The following is a 19,974-nucleotide window of genomic DNA, read 5'->3' on the forward strand; positions in this document are numbered from 1 at the left end:
ATATAAATCTTTTATAATTTAAAAAATTATATATAACTTTTAAAGTTTGCTTTCATATAAAAAATGAATTTACCAAATTTATTTATATTAACAAAAAATTCAGATAAAAATTTATATTTACTATCGATTAATTTATTATATGTTAAATTAATCATTTTTATGACCAAATTATCTTTATACGCTTTCACATATTAATGCATGTAAAGAGGTTTAACTTCACTGTCATACGGTTAGTTTAGTCAGAAAAATGATTTGACCTCCAATAAATCAATAATAAGTTAGTCGATGTTAAATATCAATTTTCATAAAGGTTTTTTTTAATTAATATCAACAAATTCAGTGAATTTTAACTAATAAATAAACCTAACTGTTAGATGGATACATCCCTCAGGGGTAAGATGAAAATTTTCAAACTGTAGGGGGTTTATATATAATTACACTAAATATCCAAAGAGAGGAGTGTAATTATCTCAATTTTATATTAATTACTTATAACCTATATCTTTTGTCGGAAGACTTGCTTGGAGCAAATAATTTAATTAGTTAACTTTTATTATAGCAATCGTGTATGTGCCCTCGTAACTGAAAGTTTGTTGTAGGGGTTTGAGAGATGCAACTTGTGAAGGGATGGGACCAGAATGCCCTTGAATCTGTTGGCTAATTTAGGTTGATCCTAGCTGTTGATTACATATGCGTGAAGATGGGAGATTTCGAATTCAAATCTCGATAAACAGAAAACTAAGATAAGGGTCCCATCTGGGACAAGGAATCTGTGGAATTTCTTTAGGGGAGTCTTTTAAGGGCCTAACCACTGGGAGAGATGATGACCTTTGAACAATTATGTGGCCAGATGGGGGATGAGGCGATGATTGACATCCCTTACTTTTTGGGGGAATTGAATGCCGGACAAGATACACCACTTTTATATCGCAGGGAATTTAAATAGATTATCGCAGGAATTTATTGGTTAGGCATTTATATTTATTAATATTGTTAGTGAATTAGATCTTGTGAATGTTTTCAGGATTGTTCATTATTTAGGGAATTAGCCAACTGACGTTGCTTGACTGACGAAACGATAAAAAAACGCGAGGTCGTGAGGTCGTACCAACTGTCATAACTAGTTTATCTGTTTAAACGATTAATATTTTTGCATCAAGGATCAATAATGGGATCAAGCACGAACCAGACTTTAGCAGAAAAGTTTTCTATCATATTTATTCATCTTATTTAATTTTGTCTTTTTATTCTCATCATCAGAAGTGACTTTCCAGGACAGGGGAGCATATTGACATGATCTTGAGGAACTATGCAAGAAATTGTACATAATTTCATTTCCACAGCTCTATTTATAGTTACAAAATAAAAGTTTCTGTTTATAGTACTAAATCGAATAGGTACAAACTTTAAAGTTACACAAAATATTATTATAATGGAGTTTCTTACGTCTTTTAATATATTTTAATTTAAAAATTAATTGTATATATTGATATTTTTAAGTTAGAGTATATATTTATGATTCGTTTGATTCAAATGAGAGAAAAAGAGGAGCGAAAAGGCAAAGGAGAGGGGGTTGTTTGGTATGATTGGAAGGGGAATAAGTTTCTAAAACTCTTTCTCTTTTATTTGGTACGAGAAAACTAGATTGAGAATAAAATACTTTTTTATAATGTTACTGTTTGACTTTTTCTCTCTATTTTGTATTAAAAAATAAATAAGTTACTATTATACTAAAATAATTTTAGTATATAAAAGATTTAAAAATCTTATTAGTAGAAAAATTCATCAAACAAAAGCAAAAATATTTTTTATTAATAAAAATATTCATAAAAATAAGTATTTTGCATTTATTCTAAATTATTCAGTTCAAATAAAATAAAAAAATACTACAAATGATCACTCACGTAGTAGATTTTAGGCGATCTGTTTATCTTTTATAAAAAAGTATGTATCTATATTATCAATAGGAATGAAAAAAAAAAGATTGGGAAAATATATAGATGAGAATATGTACTTTTTTTTTTCTTTTTCCCCGCCCAATGTTGGACGGAAAGTGTCGGAAACGATATTAAACTCCGATGGAGTTTTATATACATTCAGTTTTACTTCTCTTCAAAATATTCTTTCTAATCAAACACCAAACTTTTTCTTATACATCAATATTTACTTTCATTTTCTTATACGTCAACTTTTCACCACGACCAAATAAACCCTTAAAGAAATAGATATACAAGAAGCGATTATAAAAAAGGTATAAATCATATTGGCACCTGAATTTCGCTACAAATGTCAGTTTGGCACGTGAATAGTATAAATGGCTCAATTAACATTCGAATTTAGTCATTATATCGCAAGAATAATATTAATGGTGAATCTGGGATATTAATTAAGATATTTGTAATTACTCGTATACAAAAGTAACATTAATAACGAAAATCGATTAATAATTAAATCATTTATGATTTTTCAAATACAAAAATAATATTAAAGATAAAACTAAATACTAATATAAAAGTTACTCATTTTAAAAGTAAAAGTATATATACTCACATTCGTGGGATTGGAAGTTCAATTCAAACGACATATTGTCTTTAGATATTTGGCGTTGTAACATGTGGTTGGGCTCATACTGTTTGGGCCGTAAGAGCTTTAATTGGAACTGGGCTGTTCACTGAGTGTATTGGGCTTGTGCCTAATAGCATGGTATAAGCCCATGTATTGGACATAAGCTGATATTACAGTCCACATTATAGATCCAATAACTATTTGTTTTCTTCAATTCACCATTGTGGTAGGAGAACGGAGAACCTCCAATTCTCGAACTCGCATCAGCTGGAAAAACTGAAGCAAAAGCTGATCAAATTTATTTCTCGTCCTATATTTGTATTTTATTTATCTTCTGAGGAAGAGTTCGAGTTTGGAAGAAAAGGAAAAATGGGAAGAACTGAAGAAATGTTAACGGAGTTACTCGGCGTTGAAATGGAGCTTCGGGATGTTCAAGGTATTTTTCTTTTTGATTTTGTATTATTTTGGCTGTTTTCTTTGCTAATGTTTCCCAATTAGTTCATTTGCTTTGTTTTCTTTTTTTTTTTAATTTTTTTTTTCTTTCCTTCTTTTGGCTATGGTTTTCTATGCCTATCGCAGCTTAGAGCATTTTTTTTCTTCCTTCCGCAGAAGTGCTGTGGTTTTTTAGTTATTGTATCAATTCAGTTCCTGAAATTTGAGAGGACTTATCTGATAATTTGTTTTCAATGTTTAACGCCAATGTAGCATATATTTGATGTTAATTTCGTGTTGACTCCTTTAATTTGGATTTCTACGGTTAGTCAGTGATGTATGTTTGTCAAAATCCAAAGAAATTTATTGTTCCGTGTGTTTTAATAACTTTTTGTTTCGCATTTTCTCATCTTCATTTGAATCGACTGAATGTCACTGTATGGTTTGTGTGTAACGGCTGTTATATTTTCTACTTCTCTGTAGAGCAAATAAAGATGTTGCTCGATCAGCAAGAAAAGCTCTATGAGAGACAAGCTGAACTTAAAGCCCTTTTGGAGCATAATGAATCATCTAGGAGCAATGGTGATGATGAACCATCTGTTTCTGTGGAGAAGTGGTCTGGGCCGTTTGAGTGGGATGCTGAAGCTGATGATGTTAGGTTTAATGTTTTTGGTATATCTTCGTATCGTGCAAATCAGCGAGAGGTTTGGCAAACTTATCTAGACATATATATCAAACTATTTATCTTTTTGAAGATGATTAACTAGATTTTCCATTACACGTTGAGGTTACTTGAATGTAAAAAGCATGCATGTTACTTTTTGCTGCCTTAAACTTAGAATGCCGGTTGATTTCTATGATCTTTTTCCAGTCTATTAAATCCTACTAGTTGGGTTAATGTAATTCTAACGGAAGGAGATATGTTATGTTTCTAATGCTATAGCTTAAAAGCTTGCTTTTAGGCATGACTTTGCATGCCAGTCTGCTTGATAGATTTTTTTTTAATGAAACAATTAGTATTCTGAGATGATGCAGATAATTCTCTCTCTCTCTGCACATTTCATTTCCTCAAGCAATTTGTGCAGACAGCCGCAAAGATGCTCTACGTATTTGTGTGGGAACAAATGGCTGAAGACAAGCTTATTGTTGCCATATACTAAATTTGGATTTGTGCTCGTTAAGGCAATTAACTATGGTTGTTGTCTTCAAGTGGAGCTTCCTTGGCACTTTGGCAATTTCATGAACTCATATCTATTGCTATTTACACCTGCTAAGGTAGTTGGTCGTCAGTCATAAAGCCAAACTTGGTGGAAGAAATAGACACGATGGATCCTACTAACTGGAAAACTATGAGAAAGAAAGAAAATAAAAAAATTGCCTTGACACACTTTGATTTTAAAATCCACCTTGAGCTTCCAGGGCTTTATACATCTAGCTAAGGAGATTCACTTGGGTCTACATTGATTTGTGCTCTGGAAGAAGATTGTTATGGACTCTAATAATTTTATTTGCTTTATCTGCAACTGAACTCATTTTGGCCATCAGAGAAAAAAAACTTGTTCTTTCTGAAATGCCAGTCAAAATGTCTTTTGGCACCCTTGCATCCTATTGAAATTCAAGATAAATCTACATATTTCAACTTGTGTCTTGTTCTTTTTCATATATGATAAATTTAACATTAATGGTTCATCTAGTTACATGAATTAGGTTTTCCTTAATCTACATCCTGTTAATTTATCAAAGTTTGTTCCTTGTTTACATGTCAAACTTATCTAGTCCCTGTGAATAGATCATAAATGCAATCATGAGTGGAAGAGACGTTTTAGTAATCATGGCTGCTGGTGGAGGCAAGAGTTTGTGCTACCAACTTCCAGCAGTCCTTAGAAAGGGAGTGGCTCTTGTTGTCAGTCCTCTGTTGTCGCTTATTCAAGATCAGGTTGTTATTAGTTTAATGTTTAGCTGGCATTAATAGAAAACCGTTTCTGATTTTTAATAATTGTCCAGGTAATGGGTTTAGCTGCTTTAGGTATCCGAGCATGCATGTTGACATCAACAACAAACAAGGAAGATGAGAAGTTCATTTATAAAGCTCTAGAAAAGGGTGAAGGAGAGCTCAAAATACTGTATGTCACACCAGAAAAGATATCAAAAAGCAAGAGATTTATGTCAAAATTGGAAAAGTGTCATCATGGTGGTCGCCTCTCTCTAATTTCCATTGATGTAAGTATCTGACTATATGATTTTCTGAAACTTTTATTTCTCAAATTATGTAAAAAAATTCTTTTTCTATGCTTTGGTTCATGTGTTCAATTTCTTTCTTTAATTTATGTCACGTATATGAAATTATATTAGTCAAATTACACTCATATCCTGTTCACATAACCCATATAGCTCCTTTTCTCATTCCTCTTCCTCCCCCTTTTGCCCTCTTCTTTTCTCCCTTTACTTTTCCCCCTTTATTTTGGCTCTTGGTACTGAATTGCAGTGTTCTATATCTAAGAGCTACACATACAGTTAAATGGTAGCTTATATTTATTTGAACGTGTTAATTTAATTACTTTCAGGAGGCACATTGTTGTAGTCAATGGGGCCATGATTTTCGTCCAGACTACCGAAACCTTGGTATATTAAAGACTCAGTTTCCTGATGTTCCAGTGGTTGCTTTAACTGTATGTCATTTATTTATTTGAGTGATGTATACCAAAATTTAGAAGGTTATGAATTTTTTATACTAATATCTGTAAAATACAACTTGTCTTTGTCTCTAGGCCACTGCTACGAAAAAAGTGCAAGAAGATCTGATGGATATGCTACATATTCCGAAATGCATTAGATTTGTTAGCTCTGTGAACAGGCCCAATCTCTTTTACATGGTATAGCTGTCATTATTTCCATTTCTCCGAGTACTATTAAGTGATTTGAATTACATCTTAAATTCATGATTGCTGCTGCACAGCTTATGGTTTAGAAATATGCAATGTACTTCACAGGTACGAGAAAAATCTTCTGTTGGAAAGTCAGTGATTGATGGAATAGCTGAATATATACAAACATCCTATCCAAATAATGAATCTGGGATAGTGTATTGCTTTTCCAGAAAAGAGTGTGAACAGGTATGTGATCTTCCTCTTTTACCTAACTGCGGTCTTTCTTGATCATTCATTTTCATCTGATAAGGGAAATTCATGTGTGGTTTCTCTAATTAATTGGTGGATCATTTGACTTATTTAATAAGTGAACATGTGCATTAGGTTTGTGAGAGGTTGTTGGGTTGGGGTGGGGGAGGCGGGCACTGGGTTGAAAATATTGATAAGAATCTGGAGTTCGGAACTTGCAATTTCTGCTGCTTTGGGCTTCACATCACTCTGCTCTTATAAACTGCACGCTTGACGCTGTACTCCTCTCCAACTAAATTTTGATCACTAGAATTCTTAATTGTTATGTGGTTTTTGATATCTACCATGAGGCAATGCAATTAGGCACCAAAACTTGTAAGTACAACTATGCATGCGTAGTGTTGTAATCTGAAGTGTAAGCTGCACCTAGACGGCCATATTATTCTGTGATTATTGCTGCGGCATATCAATCTGAATTGGATATGAATGACATAACTATATAAATGATTCTGCTTATCATGTTATCTTTTACATGGCTGGATGGAAGTGTTTTTTAGATATTATCCATTCATGCATTATGAATATATCCAAAAAATTCTAGGTTGCAAAAGATTTGCGCGAGAGGGGAATCTCAGCTGATTATTACCATGCAGATATGGATGTGCATGCTCGCGAGAAGGTCCATATGCGGTATTAGTTTGTAATTTGTTTGCGCATGTCAAAGGAACTGTGTCTTTGTGCCTGCCATGTATATTTGTATTGAGTGTGCTAAGTCCCGTGCAGCTGCTAGGCCTAAAATTTTTAGGTTGGAAATGTGTCTCTTACAAAATATCAAACCTCGCTATCCTCATGCAGAAAATAGTAGCTTGCTTAAATGAGTATAATAGTATGCTGGTGTTTTTTATTTTATATTGTCTCATGATCTATTTATTGTTTTCAGTCGTCTTTTGGAGGTCCAAAACTTTAGTCTTTGAAGTTGATGGATTTCAGTTTTGATGAGGCTGGTGCTCATTTTGTATGTTATATGTTTGACTTTCTGAGTTTGTCATGTGATTTATGTGATAGGTGGAGTAGTGGCAAGTTACAAGTCATTGTTGGCACGGTATGTTCAGGAGATTCTGGTACCCTAATGTAATCATGTAAAACATATCATTGGGGAATTTGTTGTCTTGCAGGTGGCTTTTGGAATGGGAATCAACAAACCAGATGGTTAGTAAGTCTTGTTTAATTTTCTCTACAATTGAGCTTTGGGAACTCACTTAAACCACATTAATTTCTCAGCAAATAGATTACTGAGTTCCTCTGAGATGTGGTTCATGGGGCCATAATTTCAAGCACATCTGGTCTAGTGATAAAAAGTTCTAACCACCTGTTTCCTACAGGATCTACAAGCGAGAAGTTGCTAAATTTCTGAGAGCCTAGGATTATTGCTCTCCCTGGGAGTGGGAGTGTGTTAAATTTCTTATAAGTCATTTGCTAGGTCAATAGAACATTCAATATCTAGTGAAGAAATTTAAGGCATAATTTTGGCATTTTAAGAGTGTCTTCTGTTAAGCTTTTCATTTATGCATAACAATTACGGATTTGCTTTTGTGTATTTGTAATGATGATGGTTGGTTGTAGTCAGGTTTGTTGTTCATCATAGCTTAAGCAAATCAATGGAGACATATTACCAGGTTTGTGTTACTCAAAATAATTTAGTTTTGGTTTTAGAGTCTTTTTTCCTGTAATTTCTCTTATTCAGGAGAGTGGTAGAGCTGGAAGAGACGGGCTTCCTTCTGAATGCTTGCTCTACTTTAGACCAGCTGATGTTTCTAGGCAGGTAATTAGTTGGTGAATCATTAAATTCGTTTTTCAGTTATTAACTGATTATGAATCTGACGTCAGCACATTTTCTGCAGAGCTCAATGGTCTTTTTTGAAAATTCAGGGTTGCAAAATCTTTACGACATTGTGCGGTATTGTCTGGTATGATTATTTTATTGGTTATAACTGTGTAGAACGACTTCCTTTAGGAACTCACCTTAGAAAACATTTAATTTGCATTGTAAGATAATTAGCTCCCTTTCCATCTCTATGGTTGTATTAATATGTAGGTATAAGTCTAATCTGGAATTGATACATTGAACATTTTAATTGGTCATTTAGCATCCTAATATATGCTGCGCAATGAATATTAATGTTACCGTCCTGGTGGTTCATTCTAAGGTGGATAAATGCCTTTAAGTGTGAATAGACAAGGCTACTATGAACATACTTACATCCTTTTTGCATGCCACTCAAATCCCCCACCAACCAAAAATGAAAAAGAAAAAAAGGATTGAAAGTTTTTGAGTTCTGCATCAAGTCTGATTTTCATGAACTACAAGAGCTGTGTTCAAGCATGGAAAGAATGATCCATTTTTCTTAATTTTGCGGTCTTTCTCATCTGTCAAGATTTTGGAAAAGCAGTCTTATGACCTTCATCCTAATAGCTTCTCTACCTTCTGGAAGCACTTAGCTATTGATTCAGCTTTCATTTCTTTTATATAGTCTAAACAGCAATGTCGGCGTGGTGCTTTCTTCAGACACTTTGCTGAGCCTTTACAAGATTGTAATGGTACAACTTGGTGCTTGTTGCAACTGCTGATCAACATATCACTCTTTTGCTTGCAAAACCTGACTAGGTTTATAATACTTCTTTCTCAGGGATGTGTGATAACTGTTCCTCCTATGACGAGATCAAAGAATTCGATGTATCTGGTATGTCAAGTAAATTCTCCGATTCAAAAGATTCTTAAATCTGATTCAATAGCTTATGCTGAAAATTAATTTCACAATAGACATTTTAACATACTCTATGCAATAAATGAAAAACTAGATTTCCTTTATCGCCAGGTAACTGAGTGTGGTATTGTCATAGCCAAGTCAAAGAGATTCTGGATTGTATTTATCTTACCTTACCAGTCCTTGAGAAGCAATTAGCTTTACTCTCATATCATTGTTGAAATGTCAATAGTTATATACTTAATAGAAAATCCTTAAGTTTTTTTCTCTTTGGAATCTATATGCCTTCTGAACAGAGGAGATAAAATTGAATTCTATAGCAAAGTGTTCTGTGGTTAGAGATCTATGTTTTCATTTTGTAAATTTAAGAACATTATGAACCCTGGGGTGCTTATTCTCTTGTGAGGATGTGCCTCTGTCTGTTACTTGGTCCATTTAAATTGGGAGGAAGAATTTTTCTGGATAACTATCAACTCCTCTGTTTCTGCATATAGGATGAAGTGCAATCCTTTTTAGCAAAATCCATTTTGATTCTAACAGCAATATGACTGCAGGTCATGCAAAACTTATAGTGTCTATGTTGCAAGAAATGCAAGAGAATGACCAGAGGGTGACAATATTGCAATTAGTTGACAAGATGAAGAGCAGGAACAAGGATCTGGGTGAGTTGGTGCTCATAGCTTTTGATCTATCATGTTCATTTTGAATGGTTTGGAGAAGAGTTACCACAATTTCCTTAACCCTATCAAATTGCTAATCAACCCGACCATTCTGAATTTTGACATTGTAGTAATTTGAACACTAAATTTCTGCCTGTGCCATTCATTCCAATGGCATTCCTGAGTGCAAATCTTTTAAGGCGAACCTGTTTTAATGAAAAGCAAATAAGAGAATCTTTAAAATAGCAATATTTCACACATCAGGTGGAGATTCTTGATTTTGCTTCAATTTAAACTAATTTACAGATTGAGATTCTTGATTTTTGTTTCAAGTTAAACAATTACAGATCTTCCTTTTGTTTCTCCAAGCATTGTCCATATTTTTTATTTAATTTTACAATCTGAAAGAGCCTACTCTGATATGCCTTATGTTCTGTAATTAATTCTGATTGTTTTCCATGAGTCAGAGTCATCTATGTTTTAGGTAACTTTATACCGTGGAGTTTGGACTGATGATTATAATGATGGTTGTTTATGTAGATAAATAATATCAGAAGCTCAACAGGCACATTTGGAAGTGTGAGGGGATTACTTCTATGTGTCCTAAAGTGTAGGTTCCTAACGAAACATTAGGGAAAACCTGGAGTAGGAGCTCTCTCATCACTACTCATCATCATTTATAATGTCTGAAAGGACTCAAAGGCCAAAGGCGCATCTTGTCAGTCTATGGAGTTGCTATATGTGTAGACTCTAACGCAATGCTCGAGTATCTACTAGGCAAAACAATGTACAGCCTATCCTATCGTGAGCTCTACCAGTATAGGACAGAATTAAAAACCTCATAAATATTCACCAAAAAATTGAAATGAGTAAGATAGTTAAAATATTTATACATTGAATTGTTAGTATAATGTTCCAGTTCTCTAGGTGTCTGCTATCTCGTGTTTATTCCCTGGTATAGACAATTTTTGCTTCTCCGTCTGTGAGACTTTTTCCAATGTCTGGAGTCCGCATGTGAAATCCATACAATCCGAGAAAGCATTGTTCGAAATTTATTAAGTTTATCGTGTTCTTCGTTTCATCCTTTTATAGTATGCTTTGTCTATTGAAATTCTTAGAATGCCAGACATCTGGATTGATACTTTCTCACTTATTAACACATGAGCTCTACTAAATTGAAACTGGAAAAGCCTGTAAGAGATTGTCCAAGTATTATAATAAGTTGTTATTCATATGCTGATCATGTGCTTAGTCTGTTTTGCCTTTTTATCTAAAGAATGTGCTTTTTTCCCTCCCTCAAAAAGATCTGAATTGCGTAAAATGATATTTACAGGGGAAAAATTTCCCTCTCTCTCTCTCTCTCTCTCTATATATATATATATATAGTGGATGCAAGTTTGTATTGGTGAATGTCGTCAGATTTTCACTGTCATGTATCGGGTATAGTGCATAGGTCCACAGATATTTCTGCATAATACTGATTTTGTGGACTTCACTTAGATCCTGAGCTAAAAAAGGAGGACTTGGAACTTCTCATTGTTCAGCTTGTGGTGGATCATGTTTTGGTAAGACTTGGCTTCCAGCTCTTGTTTTCTTTAAACCATTTCCTATCTGCTTTGCGTTAAGGGTAGTCTTTGATATTTGATTTAGTCCCAGAATCCGTTTGTCATTATCATCTTTTTGCTCGAAATAAACAGCACAACTTGGTATATTACTGTATTACCCTGTTCTGATGTTTTGGCTGTGGGCTAAGTGGAAAATAGCCCCTAAGTTAGAAAGAAATATCAATGAGAGATAATGAGACCAGATGAATTAGTTGATAATATTGCTGCAAGAATTTTGCAAATTAATGGCTGTTAGTTTGTCAGATCTTGAATTTCTTCGTTTGTTGTCAGCCAAAAATTATCAAGAGAAAAACAAAAAATAGTACAATGAGCTCAAAGTCCCTTTTCCTTTTCTGAGTGCATGATGTCTCGCTCCTCTGATGCAGAAAGAAGAATTTCAGCATAGTGCCTATGCGACAAATGCCTATGTTACTGTAGGACCTTTAGCAAAGCAAGTTTTGCATGGTAAGATGCTCCATAATGCTGAATGCTCTTGAGTTGGTTCGAAATTCACTTTTTTGGCAGATGAATGCTGTTTACCACTATCTCTGGTATTTATATGTGCATATCTGTGCCTATTTGCTCCACTCTGAAAGCTAAAAGAAAATCCATTTTGAGAGTATTTTCCAAGTTTCATGTAATTATAGACCCTGTGACTAATGGTTGGTCAGCGAGAACCTGGCACTAATTTATGGCCCGTGCGGTATTGTTCTGCTGAGGATTAAATTGAGTTACTGTCTTGTCTTTGCATGGCGACCTTCCCTTTCACTGAAGTCTCTGTTTTATTTTCCATTTCAAATGCAATTCTTTATATGTTTGTTTTTGCCTCAGCTCCATATTGCTCGCCGTTAATCTTCTTGTGCATGAAAATACCAGTAAAAGTCTTCAGAACGTGCTGATGTACACATTCGTTGCCTATGCCCCACCATAAAGTATAAATGGGTAAATCAAATAAAAAAAATTAGTGCGGGTGGTTTTTCAGGGTAAATACATGCTGGATTTCAGAGCAGAGTATTACCCTCTCTAAGAAAAGAGTTTTGGAACCATATATTGTTTTTGTCATTTTTCTGCAAATATTTTTGTTTCCAACTATGATTGTGTTACTTGCAGGAAAGAAGATAATTAAACTTGAAGTTCGTTCTGGACAGAAAAGTAGTTCAACTGATTTGAAAACCCACAAGCGTGGCAAATCTAGTGGGTTGGAATTTAGACTTGATGAGCTGCGAAAGGAACTTGCTTCAGTTGATGGGGGAATATTTCCTCACTCGGTATTATCCACTCAGCAAGTTAGCATGTTGAGTGCCAAGAAGCCAAAATCAATGGAAGAGGTACAGCCGCTCATCTATTACCACTTGATTTCTGTATCAATGTTTCTTGTGGGTGCTAACTATGCTACCATGAGAGAACCCTGACCAATATATGCTGATATGATTTTCCTGGCTTGAAATACTAGTTTAGAACACAATCATCAAAGGCAAGTGCATATCCGTTCTATGTATCAATGATTCTGGAAGCTTGCGTTTCCAAATGTTTTATTTCCCACAATTGCATTTTGAAGGGCCTGCATTTGTTCTTAAATTTGCATTATAAAGGTTACATATGTCAACATATAATACGTAAGTTTAACTACATATTTGGAAAAAGAGATCCCTATCAACTCTTCTTAACAAATTTTCTTCACTTCCAACTTGGATCATATAATTCATGCCTTTTCCGTGATTCATTCATTATATATCAAACTATGAAGCATCTACTACTGTTGTACCCTAACCTAGCATCTTATGCTTGTTCATTATATTTACCTAAGAAAACTTCGTCCTAGTGTGTAATGTATCTTCTCAAAATATTGTTGCTACTGCAATACAGTATAAAACTCGCTTCCCCTGTTTCTCAGTCTTTCATACATCAGATCATCCTGAGGCTCAGTGCCTACTAACTATCTTGCAGTTGGAGAAGATCATTGGAAAGCTGAAAGCAGAGAAATACGGGCCAAAAATTCTTGAAGAAATTAACAATTATGAATCCAACAGCAGCCAGGTGGATGATGATTTTTCAGGTGGGGGGCAAGATTGCGAAGGCAGAGCCGTTAAGAAGTTAAAAACCAAAAAACCTGTTGTCCTCGTTGAGAGCAGTGGAGATGAAGCGTGAAAGAATGGTATTATTATTTTTCGTTGAATAGTAAGAATACTTTTGGTTCTGGTGATAGTACAAATACCAACTGTCAGTTGCTAAATGCCAAAAAGTTACTTGAAATGATTTTCAAATTTCACTAATGTTTTTTGAATGGTGAAAAATTACGTGTAGTGGATGAGTTGACTCATCTGCTATGTTAGTTGTGGCATTAGCTGCATGGCCTTGTCAGCTTCCACATCAGTTACCTATGCCCCGGAGCTGCCTGCATCCATATAACCCCAGGAGTTTTATATTCCACCCACGTCAGCAGATTCTGATGAGTCAGTAGCCACGTCAACACCATTTGTCTCCCTTGCTATTTGGTATAATTATATGTAAATTATTTATAATTTTAAAAATTATATTTATTAATCCTGACATTTATTTCTGTTTAACAAATAAACCTTTTTGTTAGTTAAAATACATCGAATATGCTATTATTGCAAATTCGGATTTGATGATTTATCCGATTGATTTATTACTAATATGTTGCATGTCAAATATATCTTTGCTGACCAAATTACTCTTTGTACATTTTTAAACCTTAATGCATACGATGAGATATATCTCAACTTTTATAAAAGTATGTTCAAAAAAAATTATTTTACCTATGTTAAGTGAATAATAAATTAATTGAGAGTGTTTTTTATTCTTTTTTGTATCAATGTCCGATTGAATTTTGATAAATGATATGATCTATTTATTAGATAGAAACAAACGTTTAAAGTATTAAATGTGATTTGTCGTATCATAATGGTTTAAAAAAATTCTTATTCAAATTAAATTAAATTAATTACAAAATAAATATAATACGTGTCATCAATTTTCTTAAACTATATATTAATTATATTATAAATATTATACTTATATTACAATTAATTTAAACTCGATGATAGTTGATTTGGATTAGAATTTTCCATTCATAAAAAGTTGGGAACTACAAGTTTTGCACATATTGGGGGATCCACCGCCTCGCGCGACTTTAATTTAATACGAAGTACATCCGCTCTCCTGCCCTACCAAGATATCGGATTTCGAGGCTCAAATCGCGAGCTAGGGCACTTTCCATTTTCTTCGCCTGTTAGGAAATTTCCACATATTCTCTCCTCTCCGACGCCACTCGATTAAGCAACATGGCGGCGGCGGGGTTTCAGAGAGGAGGAGGTGCTCGGCGAGCTATGGAGGAGGACGACGCCAAGCTCGTCTTTGAGACTTCCAAAGGCGTGGAGCCAATCACGAGCTTCGACGAGATGGGAATAAAGGACGATCTCCTTAGAGGGATTTACAACTACGGTTTCGAGAAGCCTTCTGCCATTCAGCAGCGTGCTGTTCTTCCGATTATCTCCGGACGTGATGTCATCGCTCAGGCGCAGTCTGGTACCGGGAAGACTTCCATGATTGCACTCGCTGTTTGTCAAATTGTCGACACCAAGTCTTCAGAGTATGGTTTTGGTTCTTGGTTGGTTGTTGCATGATTATCATGGCTTACGTGGTTGGTGTTCTTTTTGTAATTAGCTTGCTGTTACTCTATATGGCGAATAGTGGTCTAGGGAATTGCTGTTCTGGGTTAAGTTAAAATGCAATGTCTTATGCTGGTAAGCTCGTTCCTTGTTGATTCATGTTTTCAGGGTTTTTTTTTTTCGTTTTTGTTTGCGCAGTATGTGTGGACTGCTGTTTCCAGGATAGAATATCAGTTCTTAGTTTAAGACAGCATAATTTATCTTCTCCCAGTTGATTCCTGCATTTGGCTGATTTGTCACTTAGGAGAATTCTTAACTGTGGGTCTTTCTGCCTAGGTTTCTAGTAATCAACTGATCAACCAGGATTCTTGTCTCTACATCTGCTAAATTTTATTTTCTACTTTAGATTTTGATAACAACTTAATACAGAATTTCTTTACTGGAATATTTATTTACTGATTTCTTCTTTGTTATTAGAGTCCAAGCCTTGATATTGTCACCTACAAGGGAGTTGGCTGCCCAGACAGAGAAAGTAATATTGGCAATTGGTGACTATATAAATGTACAAGCTCATGCTTGCATAGGTGGCAAAAGCGTGGGCGAGGATATAAGAAAACTGGAGCATGGAGTTCATGTGGTATCAGGCACTCCTGGAAGAGTTTGTGACATGATCAAGAGGAGAACTTTACGAACTAGATCAATCAAATTATTAGTTCTGGTGAGTTTATATTTATTCTCATTTATTTACTTGGCTTAGTTGTGCATCATGTGGTGCTTTTGATCCAATCACTATATTATGATATTATGTCTAGCTAAATTAGGTTGTTCTGGCTTGTTACATCTTCTCTTTCTTTAATATCATCAGGATGAATCTGATGAAATGTTGAGCAGAGGGTTCAAGGACCAGATTTATGATGTTTACAGATATCTTCCTCCAGAACTTCAGGTGATCTCTCTCTCTTTCTCTCCCCTTTTCCAATCAAAAATCTATTGCTACATTGATGTTAATGTATGCTAAGATTTCTGATGTAGCTGTTGACATGGCCGCACACCTCTGAAATACATATGATTCTATCTAGATCTGCTTTTGAGTACAAATGTGTGTGTATGCCAATCTGAATTCTATTGAATTCTGAATTTGACCAATATGCTTATGTATGACATCATGACAATCTGCCAAATGGTTTTGAATGACTTTATGGCACATATGCAGTTTCATAGAGCTTGCATATGGCTGATTCCTTTAATATTATTTAATATGTATAATTGTTGTTTTAGGTTGTCTTAATCTCCGCTACCCTCCCAAATGAAATATTGGAGATGACTAGCAAATTCATGACTGATCCGGTTCGTATCCTTGTAAAGCGTGATGAATTGACCCTCGAGGTATGTTTCCCTTTATTTCTATTTTTTAATTAATGGTAATTATCTTTTATCCTACTGTAGAGGATGGGAAGGGTGTGTGGAAAGGGGTAACTGTATGAAAAATATTTCAAGCCTCTTGTCCCATTCTGCTACATTATTAGCAAATAGCAGTGGTTAAAAATAGCAGAAGCAATGGAGAGCTATTTAGTATGCCTACATGTATGTTGACCGAAGCGGTAGTGTCATCTATTTAGCTCATTATGCTCTCCCTGTTCTTCCTTGGCAATAAGAAAGATATAAACACCTTTCCTATGTTAAAAAAAAGCCTTCGGCTGTCAAGATGTGGGCTCCACATCAGATCTTCTGTTTTTTTTCACATTTTCTGATTTTCATTTTTATTGTAACAGGGCATCAAGCAATTCTTTGTCGCTGTAGAGAGAGAAGAATGGAAATTTGATACTCTGTGTGATCTATATGATACCCTTACAATTACCCAGGCCGTTATCTTTTGTAACACAAAGCGGAAGGTAATATTTCTGGTGTCGCATTGTTCAGTATTACTGTTGCTATTGATGATCGTGTAAAAAATTTTCCAATCTTCTCCTTATTTACAATTCCCTGTTTCTTGGTATGATTATGCTAAGCATAAATAATTTGGTGGAACCAATAAAATCTTGAGTACTTGTTTGTGGTCTTTGGTTACTTCTCCTTTCTTAACATGGTATTAGTTGTTGCCACTGTTCAACTTGTTGAGTGTTCGGGTTTCCTGTGTAGGCTTCGAACGCATAGTCTATTTTGTGTTTTTATCTTCCACTTTGATATAGAAAGGAGCCTCTAAAACTATTCAGAAAATAATACTTCCTGAAATTAACGTTGTGGCTGCAGTTGCAGCTTTATTATAGTAAGACAATAAGCAGGATTATGTATAACATACCGGTAACACTAGGGTAGTGGGGTGCTGGATATGAAAGAAGTTTCATTCTGATCAAATACGCATAACCTGAAAATTCACGGATCTTTAGAGGAATTACACAAATGTGGTTAATACTAGGTGCAGGAACCTGTGGAGATACATTTAGTTAGAGGTGAGGTCATGGTGCTCCAAGTAACTGATATGCAAAGCAGTTACTATGCCTGCCATTTTATTCCTTCTCCTTTGCATGTGGCAGGTGGATTGGCTTACAGCAAAGATGCGTGAGAATAACTTTACTGTCTCGTCTATGCATGGAGATATGCCGCAAAAGGAGCGTGATGCAATTATGGGAGAGTTTCGATCTGGCCAGACGCGGGTTCTTATCACAACAGATGTGTGGGCTAGGGGATTGGATGTTCAGCAGGTACTCTAGTTTCTTTCCTTCCAATTCTGTTGCCCAAGTGTTGTATTTTTATTGGATTCAGCAAAAGAGAGGTGGAGATGGAACTTTGTTCTGAGAAAAATCTCACAGCCCATGAAAGATGACAAAGTGAAAAATTGGATGTGTTCAGAATTAAATATGGACTTGGACATTTCATTATTACTTGAGCATTATTTAAGTCTCATGTATTATGTTTTTGTGAGTCCTGGACTTCCCCTATATGAAGTTCTGCACAATCCTAATGTTGATTAACAATGTTATTTCTTAGAATTGGGCAATAGTATTTCAGTTGATGTTCGTCATTATAATATTCAGGACATTGACCTATTCTTTTGTCAACTGATGTTGGATAATTTTTCTGCAGTACTTTGTACAGTGCACTGGTAGTGGTATTCTGAAAACAGGATGATGTTGTAGGATTTGTTTTTTGCTTTCATCTCATTCCTTCTTTTACCTTTCTAACCAAATTTATACACACTTGAAGAAGTATTCATTTGTTGTCTTTCTATTGTGTCCCCTAGGTATCCCTGGTGATTAATTATGATCTTCCTAACAATCGAGAACTTTACATTCATCGCATCGGACGATCTGGTCGTTTTGGGAGAAAGGTAATTTCTCGCTCCTTTAAGGGCCTGTGATCTTTGTGTTTTATTTTAAGATACTTCACCAAGCATTAAAAGTTGAGACAGGGAAGAGCCTGGGGTGGGATTTTGATATTGCAAGATCTTGGAATTTTCATGGTCTACTTCAGTTCATCGTTGTTTCATGAATTGCCATACGTGCTCCAAAATAGATTGAACATTTTAAGTTCAATTTCATTTCATCTCTTAGTTCAGAAGAATCCCACTTTCATCTCCATCACTGCTGACATTCACAGATATCTAGTTCATGTAATGTGGGTTCCATGGCTGTATGCAGGGTGTCGCAATAAATTTTGTCAAAAGTGATGACATCAAAATCCTTAGAGATATTGAGCAGTACTACAGTACGCAGATTGATGAAATGCCAATGAACGTGGCCGATCTGATTTAGCTTCTCTTTGATGGTACAATTGGCTGAACTTTAATATTGTGTAAAATACTGAATGTGCCGGAGATGGCAGTTATGGTGCGTGGTTGAATTAGGCCTCTCTCTGGGGTACGTCTTCACAGGAAGAAGCGGGTGAAGGGAGTGCTGGTTTTTATGTTCAGCATGATGTAGTTTAGTGGATTGGGGTCACTGTACTATATTTCAATGGATTGGTGGAGAGCTACTTCTTTTACACTGGCTTCGTTTGTTAGGTGCTGATGGAATTTGCTGGTCTGAATGTTCCCTACCATTGACGTATAGTTATTTGATCGAAATTTAGTTGATTGTAAGTGCTGGTTTTTCTTTTGAAATCCGTGTATGGCCGTATTTTGCTGCTCTCTTTTTGTTGGTTTCCCTTCTTTGGCTTGATGAGACCGTTGTGAGAAACACCTCCATGTTCATATGAGATTATAAATTTATTAGACACTTGTAACATCATAATGGTGCGTTTGGCCTATTTTTTGAATAATATTTTCCATAAAATTTTTTAGTAATTGATTTTATTATTGACAAATACTTTTGTAAAATTATGACGGAAAATTTCATTTGACTTTGATAGGGTGTAGATTATTTTATTTAAATGATCTAAAAGTAATCATATTGTGAGTTTGTCAAATACTTTCAAAATCATAATTAGTTAAAAAATGGTATTCAGTGTAGGTTACTGACATCATTATCACTATAACAAAATCAAAAAACAATTTCGATCGAGAGTTTAGTTGTTAGGTCAAACTGAAGCTTTCCCACTGTGAACGCTAATAATTCACTATGACAAACACATGCGTGCGTCAAGCCATTTGCTTCCTCGTGGTTTCGCATTGGAAATTAGTTTATCAGCTATTGACTACTTGTGCCGCTGTGGACTTTCTAACCTGCAAAAATGGATAAATATAATCATCAGCTGGGGAGGATGCATACTCTGGAAATCACAATCTACAGCGTGATTCAGACCCATGCCAAGATAGACCCGCAAGTACAATGAAACAAAGATGCTGCAAAATAATGAGGGTGAAAAGCACACTTGTGGAGAGGGACACGTGGAGATGAATTCGGGAAACAGATGCGACCAGCAGTGTAAAGTCTTAGCAGATGCGAAAACAGTGGCTTTGCAGGAGCGCATTACAACTCTATCAATAGTGCAAAACAATGAGAAAGTTGCAAGAACAAGCCAATATTGTGAAGAACGTGGAAATGGCATGCAACCTGTCGTTAACTTTTGTTCATGAATATGATGGATCACATCTTGCATTTCTTAGTTGGGAAAACAATTGCTTCATGAGATCAAGGTTTCTAAGTTGATGGAAAACTCTATTGACATTTTGAGTCTCTCAAAAGAAGATAAATTACAAATACATGTTTAAAAAGACTGTTGAATTGGCACTTCTGCCAGGTCCAGCCACATAATGAGGATTG

The 19,974-nt window shown here is 35.1% G+C and overlaps 2 protein-coding genes across 5 annotated transcripts; both read left to right on the forward strand.

Moving 5' to 3' along the window:
• The first annotated feature begins 2,760 nt into the window (after positions 1-2,760).
• Positions 2,761-13,394, forward strand: RECQL2 (RECQ helicase L2). Of its 4 annotated transcripts, XM_011083829.3 has the most exons (20): positions 2,763-3,001; positions 3,481-3,701; positions 4,787-4,933; positions 5,002-5,217; positions 5,562-5,666; positions 5,766-5,870; positions 5,988-6,110; positions 6,715-6,803; positions 7,179-7,215; positions 7,289-7,322; positions 7,737-7,789; positions 7,858-7,935; positions 8,015-8,080; positions 8,645-8,711; positions 8,801-8,854; positions 9,433-9,540; positions 11,038-11,102; positions 11,528-11,606; positions 12,252-12,469; positions 13,089-13,394. In XM_011083829.3, the coding sequence occupies exons 1-20, from the start codon at positions 2,935-2,937 to the stop codon at positions 13,287-13,289; spliced, it is 2,133 nt and encodes a 710-aa protein (XP_011082131.1). In that variant the 5' UTR covers positions 2,763-2,934; the 3' UTR covers positions 13,290-13,394. The 4 variants fall into 4 exon arrangements, 3 of the variants coding, with proteins under 3 accessions (XP_020549960.1, XP_011082131.1, XP_011082132.1); XM_011083830.3 differs by lacking the exon at positions 2,763-3,001 and having other exon boundaries at positions 3,560-3,701; positions 4,774-4,933; XR_002287192.2 differs by lacking the exons at positions 11,528-11,606; positions 12,252-12,469; positions 13,089-13,394 and adding an exon at positions 10,078-10,324 and having other exon boundaries at positions 2,761-3,001.
• An 871-nt stretch (positions 13,395-14,265) lies between these two features.
• On the forward strand, positions 14,266-18,872 carry LOC105164974 (eukaryotic initiation factor 4A-3). The gene is made up of 8 exons (XM_088882136.1): positions 14,266-14,754; positions 15,251-15,491; positions 15,639-15,719; positions 16,052-16,159; positions 16,546-16,665; positions 17,308-17,475; positions 18,015-18,101; positions 18,412-18,872. The coding sequence occupies exons 1-8, from the start codon at positions 14,447-14,449 to the stop codon at positions 18,523-18,525; spliced, it is 1,227 nt and encodes a 408-aa protein (XP_088738262.1). The 5' UTR covers positions 14,266-14,446; the 3' UTR covers positions 18,526-18,872.
• The last annotated feature ends 1,102 nt before the right edge of the window (positions 18,873-19,974 follow it).

This window comes from Sesamum indicum, linkage group LG6, assembly GCF_026168435.1.
Source record: "Sesamum indicum cultivar Baizhima isolate 11 linkage group LG6, ASM2616843v1, whole genome shotgun sequence".
Taxonomy (NCBI): Eukaryota; Viridiplantae; Streptophyta; class Magnoliopsida; order Lamiales; family Pedaliaceae; genus Sesamum; species Sesamum indicum.